Consider the following 16,269-nt stretch of genomic DNA (forward strand, 5'->3'; position numbering starts at 1 on the left):
TATCAGATATGTCTTGCAAATATTTTCTCCCATTCTGTTGGTTGTCTTTTCACTTTCTTGATAGTGTCCTTTGATGCATAAAGGTTTTAAATCTTGGTGAAATTCAATTTATCTATTTTATCTTTTGTTGTTCATGGTTTTGGTGTCATTTGTAAGAATCCATTGCCAAACCCAAGGTCATGAAAATGTACCCCCTATGTTTTCTCTTCAGAGTCTTGTAGTTTTAGCTCTTACACTCAGGGCTTTGATCCATTTTGCGTTAATTTTTGTGTATGGTGTGAGGTAGGGGTTCAACTTCATTCTTTTGCATGTGAATATCCATTTCTCTCAGCACCATTTATTGAAGAGACTATTGTTTCCCCATCAAATGGTCTAGCACGTAAGTTTTTACACCACTCAATGAAGGCACACTGTCATTGATAAGGCCAATAAGATTTTGTCTTGGAGTTGGGACTAACATTCAGCAACAGTGCTTCCTGTTTGTGCAAATTCCTGACTCTCACTGCTCCTGCCCTTGACGGGTACCTTTGTGCTTTCTCTGCTAATGTCATAATTCTGTCTCCTTCACTTTCCCCTCTTCTCCTTCAGGGTTAGTTTTTAGTTACAAATGAGAAGCCCCAGCTTTTCTGTCTTATTTTGTTAGGCTGGCGTGCAGAGCCTGGACTGGGAAATGCTGGGAGGCCTGAAGACATCAGGCCTTGGTTTTCTGAGGGAGGGCAGGGCATCAGTCTAAGAAGACAAAAAGGAATGCAAGCAGGAGAGTGGGGAGGTCACACTGGAAGGAGCAGAGGATAGGGAGGGAGTCGCTCCTTGGTTCAGCTCGTGAGGCGGTACCTGTCTAATGTGCATGTAGAGAAGGGAACTGGGCTTCCCCTTCTCTGAGGCAAGCATTTTCCAAGTCCACAGTTCAAGCTGGTGAAAGTCTGTTGACTGTGGTTGCCATGGAAAGGGCACTCTTTGCCCTTGGAGCTGGTGTAGGGGTGGTCATATAAATAAACTAAGGCCCAGCCTCTCTCCCTGCCTTCCCTGTCACTCCACCTATTTTTCAGGTTACTGATTAAACCTCCTTGTACTTGGGAGCCCCTAGGGAGCCAAGGGATAGCCTCCTTCAGCTCAGATACTGATGGGGCACAGCCCCCAACAATTAGCTTTTTCTAAATTTTGCTTTTGAATTGTACATGGCTGTAGGCTACTCCCTCTTTGTGTGGTTTTGGGACTCCATACTGGAGGCCCTGACCTATATCATACTTGTTCCACCTGCTGACCAAAGCCAGTGGGCTCCTGACAAATGCACAATGAGGACGATGGCTTCCCTTTATGTAGCGCCCGTCTGTTCACTAAGTCTCCAATAGGGGCTTGACGTACATCCTCTCCAGTTCTCATGCCAGTACTTGCACGGGTAGGTACTTTTATTTTATTTTCCACTTTGTGGAAGAGAAAACTGAGTCTCAGAGAAGTTAGGTAATTTGCCCCAAATCACACAGCTAGTGCATGGCAAAGCCAGGATTGGAACCCGGGTCTCTCTAGTCCCAAAGTCTGCGTTCTCCTCCCAGCTCTGCACTGTGCTTGGATAGGATGAAGGCATAGAATGACAGAATGGGATAGATCCTCTAGTCCTATGTCCTAGGCTCTCATTTTACAACTGGGGAAACTGGGGCCCAGAGAAGGAAAGGGACTTTGTGGGGTTCAACAGGAGCCAGAACCGTGATAAGAAGCAAGTTTTCTGACACTGAATCCAAACCTCTGACATTATGTCCCTTCTGCCTTCTAAGTCTTTCATTCCTCCAGTACAGGATGGGTTAAAATTCAAGATTCTATGAGGAATTAAGAGCACCAGTTTAAATGAACCTCACAATATAAATGAGTTGCTTAGAGAAGGATTCGAGAGGACTGAGGAGAGGACATCAGCTGCAAAACATTGTGTGTGCGAGGGATCTGAGGAGAGACATCTAGGCAGAGGGGAGGGTGGCAGGAATGCAGACAGGCACGGCTTTGTCTTTGTCAATCCGTCTGGCTTCGGGTTCACTGTGGGTCATGGAGCATGAAATTTTCAGAAGAATTACAGTGATGTGAACTATACCTGCTAGGAGATCACATCGAGATACACAGGAGTGCAGGGCTCATGGACAAAAGGACTGTTAGTTAACAAAGTACGGTAGTAAGGGGTTTACACTGCACACAAACCAAGACCAATCAATTTTGTTGTGTGTGTGTGTGGAAAGACATGGATGGGTTGCACTGGTGAGAAGAGAGGAAGGATGGCTTATGAGACGCGTGTCCAGACAGGAACAAGCAGGAACCTGCCACGAAGGCTTGGGGAGGATGTAGGGATCCCGGGATGTGTATTTGATGGGAGAGAGCAAGCACAGGCCATTGCAGGTGCAGGGCTCGGATGTGGCCCTGGCCATTGGGCGGCAGTGGCGTGGAGCCTTGGTTATGGCTACCACCTTGTGGTCACACCCTTTTGGGCTCTGAGACCCAGAATTTATTGTTTCTCCATGAGCTCCTGGATTTATTGGCTTCCTCGGGCACCCTGCCTTATCAAGCTCCAAGAAGCATTCTGTTCTGTAAAATTTCCTGGTGTCACCTTATTCAAATGTGTGCAATCACTTGAGATAAAGCCTCAGATTTTCTAAATGACTCACGATGGCTGAATGTCCATGTCCCTGTTTGTATTTCCTGGGGCTGTTATCACAGATCACGATGGCAATAAACTTTTACAGCAACTCCACTGTCCATATTGGATCCTTGGGTGAAAATAAGAGCTCTGGCTTTTCTTAAGGTTCGAAGGGCATTACTTTCGCAAATGGAAAGAGAAATTTGAGTAATGGGGCTTCTCCATCTGAAACCTCAGTGCTAGGCAGAATTCACTGAGTGCTCAGGTACACCTTGGGTAGGACCAGAATGGGCAAACAAACACACACACACATAAAATCACAGGATCTCAAAACATCACAATCAGAGACTCAGTTACTCCCAGAGGTTTTCCAACTGGGGTCTGCATTTTTATTTTTCCCCCATGAGCCCCATGGACATTGTTTAGCCAGACTTTCAAAGTAGTGAAAACAAAGCCCCTGGGCTAAATCCAATGCATTATCTGTTTTTGTAAATAAAGTTTTATTGGAACACAGCTAAACCCATTTGTTTATGTTGTCTGTGGTGGCTTTCATGCTTCAATTGCAGAGTTTGATCAAGATGATGAATGCAAAGCCTAACATATTTACTACCTGCCCCTTTACAGAAAAAATTTGCCAATCGCCGGTCTAGAGGACCATGTCTCTGTCTCACTCTCCCTCTCTCTTCTCTCTCTTCCTTTTCCAAGGGCTAACATGAGTTTAGGGAAGGAGCAATCTAGGATGAGCTGTGAAACAAATGGCCTCATAGGATTTATAATAGAGAGGACACTTTCCTCTCTAGTCCCCTATTTTTATAAATGAAAAATTTAATGAAATCCTTCAAACATACAGAAAAGCACAAAGAATAATATAGCAAACACCTTTATATCTACCACTCAAATTTTATAGATCAATTTATTATTTTTTGAAAGAAATAAAGCATTACAGATATAAGTGAAGGCTCACCTGTACCTAAAAGGTGAATGCTGTCTTGAGCTTGGTGTGTATTCTTCTAGTCTGTGCTTTTATATTTTTACTACATATATATGTATATCCTTATATCCATAAAGAATATATTGTGTTTTAAGATTTATGCTCCCCCACCTTTGAAACTGTAAGAAAAATTTAACAATGGCATTAAAAAAAAAAAACTTGGTGTGTGGGGGAAGCCCCCATAATCCTGTAACTCTAATACAAATATTTTCATATTTTGGCTTTGTCCTTATATGTGCATTCTTTTATAGAATTGCAATCAGAATATGCACACCATTTTATTGTCTTTCTCCCCACACTTGGCGTCAAACTGCAAACGTTTGTCCAGCTTCCATTTTTATAATTATTTTAAATATTTTTTCTTTAAAAAGTAAATGAAAAAAATATTATTTTTGTTTAAAAATGACCTTGTTCTATGCAGGAAATATTCCAGAAAGGAGATCCTTTCCTTTCTTTTTCAATGTTGTTTTGGAGATCAAAATGATGCATCATATGAAAGCCCTTGGTAAACGGTAAAAGTCCCTGGATATGAAGGCAAACCCCCCTAGTGAAGCAGGAAAAAGTTTGGGCAGCTTGGGAGAACCAGATATTATGTCGGAGCACCTGGGCTAAAGTGGGTTTGCTGAGCTGGAGTCACCTGCCTGAGCTTAGCTAAGGTGTCCCCAGGCACTCCTGCTGGCGTTTGGAGTTCCAAGGAAAGAATTCATCTCTGAAATCAGGAATGACTCATGGGAAGAAGAATTTGTCCTAGGTTTCTTCAATTCACTAGGGAGGTTTCCTTAGAATTCTTTATCTGTGCTGTTAGAGGGAAAAAGAATATCATAAAAAAATTTCTAAGAGCCCAACACTTCTCAGAAGTCTTTATAGACTTTATTTATAGCATTATCGCGGGAGTTGCATGTACTTGTGACTAATGTCAGTGAGGGAAATATTAATGAGAATATCACAATCTACCATGACGTGTTGTCATAAAGCATTAAAAATTAACTACTCTGGAAAATAAACCAACGCAGGGCATTTTTAAGGCAGTAGCAGCCTTGAAATCTTTTTATAGCTCATTTGTGCCTATTAGCTTATCCACCAAATCAAAAGTGTGCACATTTAGCAGAATTCCGTTGTAATCAACAAATGGGGCCCCTTTAATTTAGGTAAGTTTATGTAATTATCTAGAGGCATGGGAAGAGGGTGACCGGCATTACGAATATTGACTACACTCTAAAATGGCCCAGTGGTCCGAGCCTGTTTTACCTTTAGCGGGATGAATGTATAGCAGAGGCTCTTTCCTCTTGGGCTGCTGCAAAGGGGAGGATGGGACCAGTCCAGGGCCTGGGAAGGGGAGGCTTTCCTTGCTGTAGGACTTTCCTGCCTCCAGCCACTGAGAATCACAAGCCCCTGGAGTCAGGACTTCCTGTTTAAAGATAAGGACACTGAGAAGTGGAGAGGTGAAATGTTTTGTCCAAGGCACTCAGGCCTAGAGTGACGATAGTGGCACTCAAACCCAGGTCCTTTGACCATAGCCCCAGGGGGAGCAGGGATGTCTCTTTCTAAGCCACCATCTCTCTTTTCACCTCCTGGCCCTTAGGTCCCCCTAGGATGGGAGAATCTGCAGGGGAGGTCTGGGAGAACCCAAGCTAAGGCCCTGGGTCCTCAGAAGGCCCATCCTGGGGGAGAGGGGCTGACTCACTCACCAGGGCTCGTGTATTGGCACATAAGCATGGAGTTGGTATTAGACAAGCTCTCTGATAACGGAGGGAGAGAATAGGAGGTTCCGTTGGGAGGGGCAGGGGGGTGTAGTGGGGGACCTTAGCCACTGGAGAGCCCCCGAGGAGCTGCAATGGGGTGGGGAGGGGGAGATGAGATTACAAAGGAGATGCAAGAGATCCTAGGCCAACCCTGTTGGCCCATTCCCCAGGACTCTTTGCATGCCGTGAACTGTATTAGGTTTTGTGCAATGAAACAGCTTGTGTATTCCATCTAGGGGAAGTCTAGCTTGCTTCTTCTGCACCTGGAGATTTGAAAACAAAAGACTCACCATGATCATCCCTTAATACTACCCTTTCTGGTAGTATTATTATTTAATATTTTGGAGATGACATGGAAGTTTATTTTGAGTGACCCCCAGCGCCTTCTGCTGGTTTATATTAGCAACTGCACCATCCATCCATCCAGGTAGAAAGTACATTATGGGATGATGGCTCAATGAGACAGGGAGGAGAAGAAAGGGAGAAAGAGGGGTGGTGGTAAAACTGTGTCAAGAACATAACTGGTGAATTCAGGAGCAAAGAGGGAACAATTCTCCTGAAAATTACATGAGATACTCTGGTACCAAGCCTGCCATGTAAGAGGTGCTTGTTGATGTTCTGGTTGTGTTTGAGTCAAGACGGACTCCATCCGGGCCAGGAGATAAAATTATGATCTTGCTGAAGTTTCTCTTCACTCCAGGGTGGAGGCGGGGTTTGCCACTCACGGAGTCTCCAGCACTCAGACTTGCTTTCGGGAGTAGATCTGGTAAACCTGTGTACAATAGGTGTAAGTGATGGATAATAGCTTATAGCACCAGTCTGCGGGTGGATTGGGAGGAACCTCAAGGTGTTAATAGTTGTTCATTGGCAAAAAGAGTTCTGTGGTCCATTCACAGTACATGGTGTGTATTAAAGGCTCAGAAAAGTTGCATTGCAAAGAAACTGCCTTAACTTTGCTCAATCCAGCATTTCATAGACCTTTTGGACCATGGAATTCTTGTTATTATGGAATATCTACTATCATCTTCAATAAAGCTTGCTGAGAAACTCAGAGATAGAGAGACCATGGACCCTGTGGCCAGCTGGCCTCTCTCACTCCTAACTCTGCCTCTCTTCTCTTTCCAGGCAGACATCTTCTCCGGGGCCATATTCATCAATATGGCCTTGGGCCTGAATCTATATCTGGCCATCATTCTCTTATTAGTGATCACTGGCCTTTATACGATCACAGGTGAGTTCCTTCCTATGAGCCAGCAGCTCAAGCTCAGCTCAGGGTCAGGTGCTTGGAGGAGAAAAGGGAGTAGGAGGCTCTGGAAGAGGAGAGATACATCCAGAGAATGGCAAATTTGCTTGGTCCCCACTCACAGGCCCTACAAGTTATGCAAGTGCTCTCAGAAAGCTCCAGCAGTGGCTGGAGCAGTCAGGACAACTTCTTACAGGAGCTCAGCAGAGCTTGGCCTTGCAGGTTGTGGAGATGACTTAGCTAAGTTGGGAGGATCAGGGGAGAGCCAGGTGCAGGAATAAGTGAGAGCAGGGGAATGGAGGCAGGTTAGACGCTGCATGGGGCGGAGGCAGTGTGCTCGGGTGGGGATGGGCCATGGGGCTTGATGGTTCAAATGAGGTCAAGTACATGGGCCACAAAGAGGCGTTGGATTTGACGTGTCAGGGACTGGGAGCCACTGTAGGGAGGAAGAGAGGAAGTGACACATAAGAAAAGGTTTTAGAGGAAGACTCAAAAGGCAACCAAAGAAGCTGGTGTGTAAGTAACAATTGGGGGCTCCTTTGCAGAGGTGTTACTCTGCCTGGCTGTGGGTAGGGGGCAGGATCAGCTACTCAATGGGAGCCACATAGCTTTGGGGACAAGAAATTACTTAGATGGTCTGAGAAAAGAGAGAGTGGACATAGAAGTAGCCCTTTGGGATGTGCCAATTTGGTAATGTCCCCAGACATCTCTATGGTCAGCTCTTTGCGCTTCCCCATCCTCGTTTGTAGAAGATGCTTCCTCTTTATCATAGAGGAGCCACCTCCTTTGAGCTATCTCCTGGCATAAAAGGGTCACATTAGACTCTTCCCGTTCAAGTAGGGAGAAACAGTCTCCTGTCCTCAGGGTCTTGCAAGCATTTCTCTAAAAAATAGAGGTGTGGGAACATGCCGAGTAGCAGAATACTTGAACAGGGCGAGTGAGGGAAGGAAGGAAAGGCAAGTGGGTGACTGAGGGGGTTCTCAGAAGGTGTGCAAGAGGGAGAGGGCGGAGGATGGGAAAGGAAGCAGGCAGACAGATGGCTTTCCATGTGAGGTCAGATGTGTTGTCCTCTTGCCTACTTAGGGGGCCTGGCGGCTGTGATTTACACGGACACCTTGCAGACAGGGATCATGCTGGTGGGATCTTTTATTCTGACTGGGTTTGGTAAGTGGGGTCAGGGCGGGCTGTGGAGGTGGGAGCGTAAGTAGAGGGCCTGTGCCCCAGGAGGAGAAAAGCAAGGCTGGTCTCTTTACCTGCCAGGAGTCAGGCCGTGAGCTTGGGTGCGCTCTGCCCTCCCAAGGGGAGTGGTCCAGCCCAGATTGGCCATCACTGGGGTGTGCAGGGGCAGCTTCCTCACCCCTGGAGGACTCAGGTTGGGGCTGGCCCAGAGAACACCTGGATTCCCTGACACCCGCCCTTGACGGTCTGGGCCAGTGGTCCCCAGTGTGGGCCTGTGATAACATGGTCTTCTGTCTGCAGAGAAACTGGACAAAAAAAACAAAAAAAAAAAGAGATAAGGCTAAATATCCATCAAACTAAATCTATTCAAATGTTACATCTTCAATCTTAGATTATGTCCTGTCTACATTTTGATATTAAACGTCCTTTCTTTTATGAATTGTTGACAGTAGGTGGTAATTTTCCTTTTAATGTCCTCATCTGACAAAATTAAAAACTTGGCTACTCAACGTTGGCTCTTCCAATTTTTTGAAATTTTGCTTGTCTGTGAAATCCTAGATCGGAACCCTAGATCTAGGGGTACTTGTTATGGGAGGATGTAAAGTGCATCTTATTTTGGGGTGCACAAGGCCCTCTGTGTGTCCTGTAAAGACTCCTTTCTGCTCTCTACTCTTCTGTTTCCCAAGAACTTTCATCTGGTTTTTCCCAGCAGGCCCTGGGGGTCAGCAAGGCAGGGACTAGAGTGACTTAGTGGAGGACACACAGTTGGGAGGTGGCAGAGTTCCAGATTTTTCACCCATTTTCTGTCCATCTCGCCACACTGCTGGAACCAGGGGTGGTAGGTCTGTGTCCAGGGTCCCAAAGGCCACTGTGTGTGTCTAGGTTTGCCTGTCTCTAGGTTTGGGTCTGGAGTTCCAAAGACCGTGGTTGACTGCAAGGGGTGAGGGAAAAAAACAGTCTTCCCAAATGGTGCAAAACTGAGGTCTTTCTTTTAAGAATTAAAATATCTTCCCTTTTGTAAAGAAGTTTATGGTTAGAGCACTTTTACAAGTTATTGCTTTGGGTCCTCACATTAGCCCCTGAGGGGTTAATAATCCCATTGTACAGATGAGACAGCTGAGGCCCAGAATGAGAAAGCGACTTGCCCCAGACCACACAGGGAGGTCTCTGGCTGTTGGCTGGGCCCTCTCCGTTTCTCAGGCATCCACAGAAAGAAACTTCTGTTAATATAAAGTGTTGAGAGTTTCAGAATGGTTGTTTTTGTACCAATGTTTTCCAGCTTTTCACGAAGTGGGGGGGTATGATGGCTTCATGGAAAAATACATGAAAGCCATTCCGACCTTGATTTCTGATGGCAACGTCACCGTCAAGGAAGAATGCTACACCCCGAGGGCCGACTCCTTCCACATCTTCCGAGATCCCATCACAGGAGACATCCCGTGGCCTGGGCTCATCTTTGGGCTGTCCATCCTTGCCCTGTGGTACTGGTGCACGGATCAGGTACCCAAGCTGGGTATGCAGGGTGGGCAGGGTCTTCCCCAGGGCACGACAGGAACTCCCGTCTCTCTGTGGCTTGTGGGGTTAGGAAAGGGAGGGGGAGGCTCACGTGGTCTGTGAGTGGCCGAGCCCTAGGGACACGGGAGTGCCAGGCCAAGGACCCAGGATGGAGAAGCTGGGGTAGCAGGAGGGTGTCACGGGGCGTCTGGCCTGCACCCCTTCCTCACTGGGCTTTTCCTGACAGGTCATTGTGCAGCGCTGCCTCTCGGCCAAGAACATGTCTCACGTGAAGGCCGGCTGCACCCTGTGTGGGTATCTGAAGCTGCTGCCCATGTTCCTCATGGTGATGCCGGGAATGATCAGCCGCATCCTGTACACAGGTAGTGGCTTCTGCTGGACTCACAGGCCACCCTCCCTTTCTCTGGCTTCGGTTACTCCTAAAGTTCTGTATTCTTGCTTTGCTTACCAAGTCTGATTGCTCCCTTGCGAAACAGCGAGCAAACTGAAGGCACAAAACTTTCGGACTTATCTTCCCTGGTTTCTTCCACTGGCAGTTGTTTTGCCCTTTTGCCCCCAAATCTTCCAAAGTCATGACATGCCTCCAGGCCACTTCTTCCTACTAATTTTTGCTTGACTGTTGCTGAATCTCGTGCCCCCTCCCTTTTCACCCTGAGCATTTCTTTGTTTCCTTTCCTCCCCTGTCCAGGAACTGTCTTTCCCCATTTCTCAGAGCTTGGGGGTATGACAGGCCCAACAGGGCAGGGGCAGGTGTGGGAGGTGTCAGCGGAGAGCTGCACTCTTTGAGGAACCATTTCAGGGCATTGGGCAGCAATGTCCTTTTTGAAGCCTTGTTTTCGGAAGGTGAATTTTGGAAATATTTTCCTAATGTCTGCTTGTTGACATGGCTCTTCATCTCTCCCCAGAAAAAATTGCCTGCGTCCTCCCCTCGGAATGCGAGAAACACTGCGGCACCAGGGTTGGCTGCACCAACATTGCCTACCCAACTTTGGTGGTGGAGCTCATGCCTAATGGTGAGAATCTTTCTTGGGAGGCCAGTTGGGTTTAGGCACCACCTAGATTTCTGTGGGCTTTCTGGGACAAAGCCATTTCTGAGCCTGGGGGCGGTGAGGGAGTCAGTAGGGGAAACTTCATTGCAGGGGTTCTCAGTTTTTGAACATGCCTTCCCTCAGTGGCAAGGAGACATATGGCTTAGTCAGGCTCTATGAGTTCTGCCACTTGCCTGTCAGTCAGTCTTGGAAAGGAGATCATCTTGTTAGGGAAAAACATGACTTTTCCATGCTCATCTAGAAGGTCTTTCAAATCTTTTCAACAGAGGGAGTGCAGATTAGTACAGCCATTATGGAAAATGGAGTCTGGAGGTTCCTCAAAAAATTAAAAATAGAGCTACCATATGATCCAGCAATCCCACTGCAGGGTGTCTCTCCAAAGGAAAGGAAATCGATATGTCGAACAGATAGATTATCTGCACTTCCATGTTCTTCGCAGCACAATTCACAACAGCCAAGATACGGAGTCAGCCTAAGTGCCTATGAATGGATGGATGGATAAAGAAAATGTAGTATACAGTGGAATTCTATTGAATTCTATGGAATTCTATTTAGCCTCCAAAAGAGGGAAATCCTGTCATTTGTGACAACATGAATAAACCTGGAGAACATTATGTTAAGTGAAATGATCTGGACTCAGACAAATACTGCATGTTCTCACTTACATGTAGGATCTAAAAATGTCATAGAACTCATAGAAGCAGAGATTAGAATGGTGGTTACTAGGAGCTGGGGTGGTGGATGGTTTGGGGAGATCTTGGTCAAGGGATACAAAATTTCAGTTAGATAGGAGGAATAAATTCAAGAGATCTGTTGTACAACAAGGTGACTATAGTTAATAACAATGTATTGTAGACTTGAAAATTGCCAAGGGAGTAGATTTTAAGTGTTCTCACCACAAAAAATGATAAGCATGTGAGGCAGTGCATTTGCTAATTAGCTCAATTTAGCTACTCCACAATGGAGACATATTTCAAAACGTCACGTTGTACAGGACAGACATATACAATTTTTGTTTGCCAATTGAAAATATATTTAAAAAAGCTCTCCAACAGATATTAACGTGAGGTCTTGAACTAAGGATGGAGTTTTACTTGGAGAATGAATTGACTTCTAGGCTGTTCCAAGGAGGAAAAAGCAAGATTTTAGCTCAGAATGAGGAAGTTTGAGGCAGTAGACAGATGGGATTCAAGGAGAGTTCTCACTGTAAAGAATATGGTATCCAGCCGGGCATGGTGATGCACCCTTATAATCCCAGCTGCTCGGGAGGCTGAGGCAGGAGGATCGCTTGATCCCAGGAGTTCGAATCCATCTGGAATAGCGAGAGATTTGGGATTGACCATGTTCTTCTTGTTTCACGTTGAAGAAAAATCTAATTCTGACGCAAGGGGTGCAAATCTTGTTAGGTTAGGAAATCTCAGGAGACTCAAAGTTATTAGCCAGGAAGACTTAAAATAAACTTATAAAATTTTATTACTGTAAAGAAACGTAGAGACCATCCAAACTCCTTCATTTTTACAGTTAGGGAAACTGAGGCCTCCAGAGCAGAAGTGCTTTGTTCAAGGTCATGCAGCAACTTGGTGTCTGCCATCTGGTTTGCTTAACTCTGCTCAAGGCTGGAATTGAGGAATTTGGGAGGGGCCTTTTTTTTTTTTTAAACCACATGCATGATCTTGGGCAAACCATTTGCATTCAAATTATATAAAAATGGGAGTAATAGTTAACTATTCCACTGAGCCAGGCTGCTTATTAATTAAGGTTACAATTAGCAAAGGTCACAACGGCTCTTCTGGAGTTCTGGCTTGGATGGCACTGGCCTCTGTGGGGGTGTTTATGTTATTTCTTTAGACTGGCAGACCTCCCCACCCCAAGTGAGGACCATAGTTCTGAGCACTATGCTAGAGGGGACTGTGCACAGCAGAAAGACGTGTGGCATGCAGAACAGCATAATTCTCTGCTTACACGTGCTGTTGCCGTTCCCTCCCTTTTAGCTACAGTCCGGATTCCATAAATACTGAATTCCTTAATGACCTCCCTGTGCTGGATCAAGCAGATATTTTTCATTCTTCACTTTATGCGACCTCTCAGGAGCGTTCAGCATTACTGATCACCCATCCTTCTTGAGTTATTCTCTTCCCTGGGACTCCATAACACTATATATATTCTCCTGTTTGTCCTTTTTTTCCCCTCCACCCTCTTCATTTCTTCCTTTTTGTCCTATTTGCAGATTCAGCCTCCTCTACTCAGCCAGAAAGTGTTCCTCCACCAATCCACATCAAATTGTGTCCCTTTCGTTTCCTAAATATCTCTTACATTAATCTACCTCTCTCTATTTTTACTGCTGTTGACCTAGTCTGATACACCATTATTTCTTGCCTGAACTGCTGTAAAATTATGTTCAATAAATATTTCTTGAGTGAATAAATGAATGAGGGTTTGATAAGAGTGTAGAACAGAGGGGAGAATTCTATTCCAGTTTACCCATTTCAGGGTGAAGCAACCCGGAGCAAATGGTACAGCTAGGCCTGGAAGCCCGACCTACTTACTACTTGCAATGGACCTTTGTTCTATCAACTGAAACACTGAGGATGTTAGACTAGATGATCTTTATATGAGGTCATCAAATACGAAATGTCTGACTTTTAATAAAAAGTTTAGTTTATTATATCTCAAACAAGAAGCAGTGCAATTAATCAAAGTATGCTCTTAAACTATTGACACAGTTTTGCCATCTTGACCGCAGCTTGTTTATGTCAGCAGCGAAGAAGCCTGGAGAGCGAGTGGCGATGAAATTGCAAAAGGTGTTTTCCAAGGCTTGTTAAGAATTGAATATTTTTCCTTGCAAGAAGTGGTCTAAAGTCTGAAAGAAGTGGTAGTTAGTTGGTGCAAGGTCTGGTGAATACGGTGGATAACAGAGAGTTTCCAAGTCCAGCTTCTGTAGTTCGAGCAGCATTATTTTTTGCAACATGCGGTCTTGCAAGAGGCTTGGCCTGTCTCTATTGACCAATCTTGGCTGCTTAATCACAGGCATCCTCATCATTTCATCCAATTGGTTGCAGTAGACATCCACTGTAATTGATTGACCAGGTTTCATGAAGCCATAGTGGATAATACCAGCACTGGACCACCAAACAAACACCATTAGCTTTTTTTTTTGGATGAATATTCGGTTTTGGACTGTGTTTCGGCATTTCATCTTTATCCAACCATTGTGCTGAATGCTTGTGATTGTCAAAAAGAATCCATTTCTCATCACACACCACAATACGGTATAGAAATGGTTCATCTTTATGTTGTGACAGCAAAGAAAGGCAATCTTCGAGACAATTTTTCTTCTGATGCTTTTAATTCATGTGGAATCCATCTATCCAGCTTCTTTACCTTGCTGATTTGTTTCAAATGGTCCAACATTGTTGGGATAATAACGTCAAACCTTGCTGCTAACTCACGCATAGGTTGAGATGGATTCGCTTCCACTACAGCTTTCTTCAGCTCATCATTATCCACCTTGATCTCAGATCTCCCATGTGGCTCATTTTCAAGATTAAACTCACCAGAATGGAACTTCTCAAACCATTGACATGCTGTGTGTTCATTAGCCACATCCTTCCCAAACACTTTTCAACAAAGTTGAGATATTTCGAGCTGTCTGTGCTGCACTGGTTCCATGACATATTAGAAAACAACATGCATTTTTGACTTACCCATGGTTTCACAAAAATTGCTCTAAAAAAAATCTGAAAGATAATCACAAACCAAACCATGTGTTTGAAAGAATGAGGATATGCCTTCACAGTAAAAATAAAACAAGAAGTGTCAAAGTAAAATATCAGAGATAGCAACTGTCAAACTTAGTACTTAAGGAAATCGGACATTTCATACTTAATAACTGAATAGCCTGTGATCTACGTTATACAAACTCAAGAGGAACCATTTAAAAAAACTTCCCAAAAAATGACATAATAACTGGAATAGACAGCCTTTATCATTCATCTTGAAAGGTGATAGTCTTCTGAGACCATACCATTATTTACTGATATAAAACCTAGAGGAATGACAGATTCATGTTCCAAAAAAGATCTTGAGTGGTGCGAATGTTGACTCAAATCTAACAAACTGAAGTTTGATAGAGATATAAGTCGAGTTCTATATATTTGGGTCCCCCAAATGCAATTTTATAGGAATATTGAAAGAAATGGAGGGTATTTAGCTTAGAGAAGAGAGAGTTCAAGGGGGCATGAGTCGTCTTTGAAAATATGAAAGATGGTGAAGTGGATGAAGAGTAGGACCTGTTGGGTTGGGCAGCATGAAGACTGTATCTGAAGCTACAGAGAGGCAGATTTCAGGTTGGTGGTGACTGTCCAAGAGGCAGCAGACTCCCTGGGGGTGAGTATATTTCCACTCGCTGGAGGGTTTGGGCAGAGGAAGTGTTGTGAAGGGATTCATGTATCAGATGGATGATGGGTCTAGGGGATCCTAAGGTTGCTTTTGCTTCAGAGACTGTAAATCTATGCTCTTAATGGCAGGCCCTCAGCTTGGCCTGGCCTTCCAGCTTCAGCAGTTGCAACCTTGTGCACTCCTTGGCATGCAAAAATAATGGAGATTATAGCCACCCCTGCTTGCCATGATGGGGAAAACTTTAAAAACAACAATCCCTTATTCTGATTTTGGCAGGTCTAGTATTATCCCCGCTTAACACATCAAGAAATGAGACCATTACTTGCTTAGGGTCAGAGTTGGAAATAGAGCCTTGCCCTTTTTTTTTTTTTTTAAATAGCTGTATTTATTTTTTATTTTTTTCCATTTATGGCTACAACTGAGAGTCCTTGAAGAGTTAAGTGAGCTTTTGACTTGAACTTTACACTTTCAGAAAAACAAAACAAAACAAAATACTTTTGTGCCCTTATGAATTTCAACTACAGAAGTTAAGCTTTATGAAGAAAAACGTTATTTTCTTTTTTCCTGTGTTTTTGTCCTTTAAACAATAAATGAAGCAGACAAGGAATATGGACACGTCTACATGTTAAAATCTTTTGCTTCAAAAACAGCCAAGTAAATATTCACATTTGAATACTAAAAAACGATTAGCTACCTTTCAATATAACACTTCTCAAAAAGTGTATCCTAATTTAAAAGAGCATTATTTAAAAAAAAACAACAGAAAGGAAAAAAATAACTTTATTGAGCTATAATTCACACACCAGACAATTCATCCATTTAAGGTATATAATCCAATGGTTTCTAGTATATTCACAGAGTTGTGCAACCATCATCACAATCAATTTTAGAAAATTTTCATAACCCCCTAAAGAAATCCTGTGCCTGCTAAAGAAATTAGCAGCCACTTCCTATTTCACCCCAGTGCCCAGCCCCAGGAAACTGATAATCTACTTTCTGTCTCTATAGATTTGCCTATACCGGACATTTACTAGAAATAGAATCATATAGTATTTGTTCTTTGTGACTGGCTTCTTTCACTTAGCAAAATGTTTTCAAGGTTCATCTGTGCTACAGCACATACTTGTATTTCATTCCTTTTCATTGCTGAATAATATTCCACGACATGTTTACTCATTTATTGGTTGTTTATCCATTTTATTTATCCATTTATTAGTTGGTGAACATTTGCATTGTTTCTACTTTTTGGCTATTATTATAAATATTGCTGCTATGGACACTCACGTTTGAGTTTTTGTGTGAACATATGTTTTCATTCCTCTTAGGTAGATACCTAGGAGTAGAATTGATGGGTCATGTGCTAACTCTATGTTTAACTATTTGAAGAAATGCCAGACTGTGTTCCATAGAGGCTGTATCATTTTACATTCCTTCCAGCAAAGTGTGAGGGTTCCTATTTCTGCACATCTCTGCTCACAGCTGATATTATCTGTATTTTATTTTGTTTTATTTATTTTTTTTTTTTAATTTCAGCA

At 43.8% G+C, this 16,269-nt stretch overlaps 1 protein-coding gene across 1 annotated transcript in view; it reads left to right on the forward strand.

The window, feature by feature from the left end:
* SLC5A1 (solute carrier family 5 (sodium/glucose cotransporter), member 1) overlaps positions 1 to 16,269 on the forward strand; it is a 61,637-nt gene that overhangs the window by 32,241 nt on the left and 13,127 nt on the right. Inside the window, exons 6-10 of the mRNA XM_012660429.1 lie at positions 6,476 to 6,581; positions 7,677 to 7,757; positions 9,052 to 9,272; positions 9,514 to 9,649; positions 10,193 to 10,300. Coding sequence (XP_012515883.1) covers positions 6,476 to 6,581; positions 7,677 to 7,757; positions 9,052 to 9,272; positions 9,514 to 9,649; positions 10,193 to 10,300 — 652 coding nt within the window. The remainder of the gene's footprint in view (positions 1 to 6,475; positions 6,582 to 7,676; positions 7,758 to 9,051; positions 9,273 to 9,513; positions 9,650 to 10,192; positions 10,301 to 16,269) is intronic.

The sequence above is a fragment of the Propithecus coquereli genome, unplaced genomic scaffold, assembly GCF_000956105.1.
Source record: "Propithecus coquereli isolate 6110/MARCELLA unplaced genomic scaffold, Pcoq_1.0 Scaffold665, whole genome shotgun sequence".
In the NCBI taxonomy this organism is placed as follows: domain Eukaryota; kingdom Metazoa; phylum Chordata; class Mammalia; order Primates; family Indriidae; genus Propithecus; species Propithecus coquereli.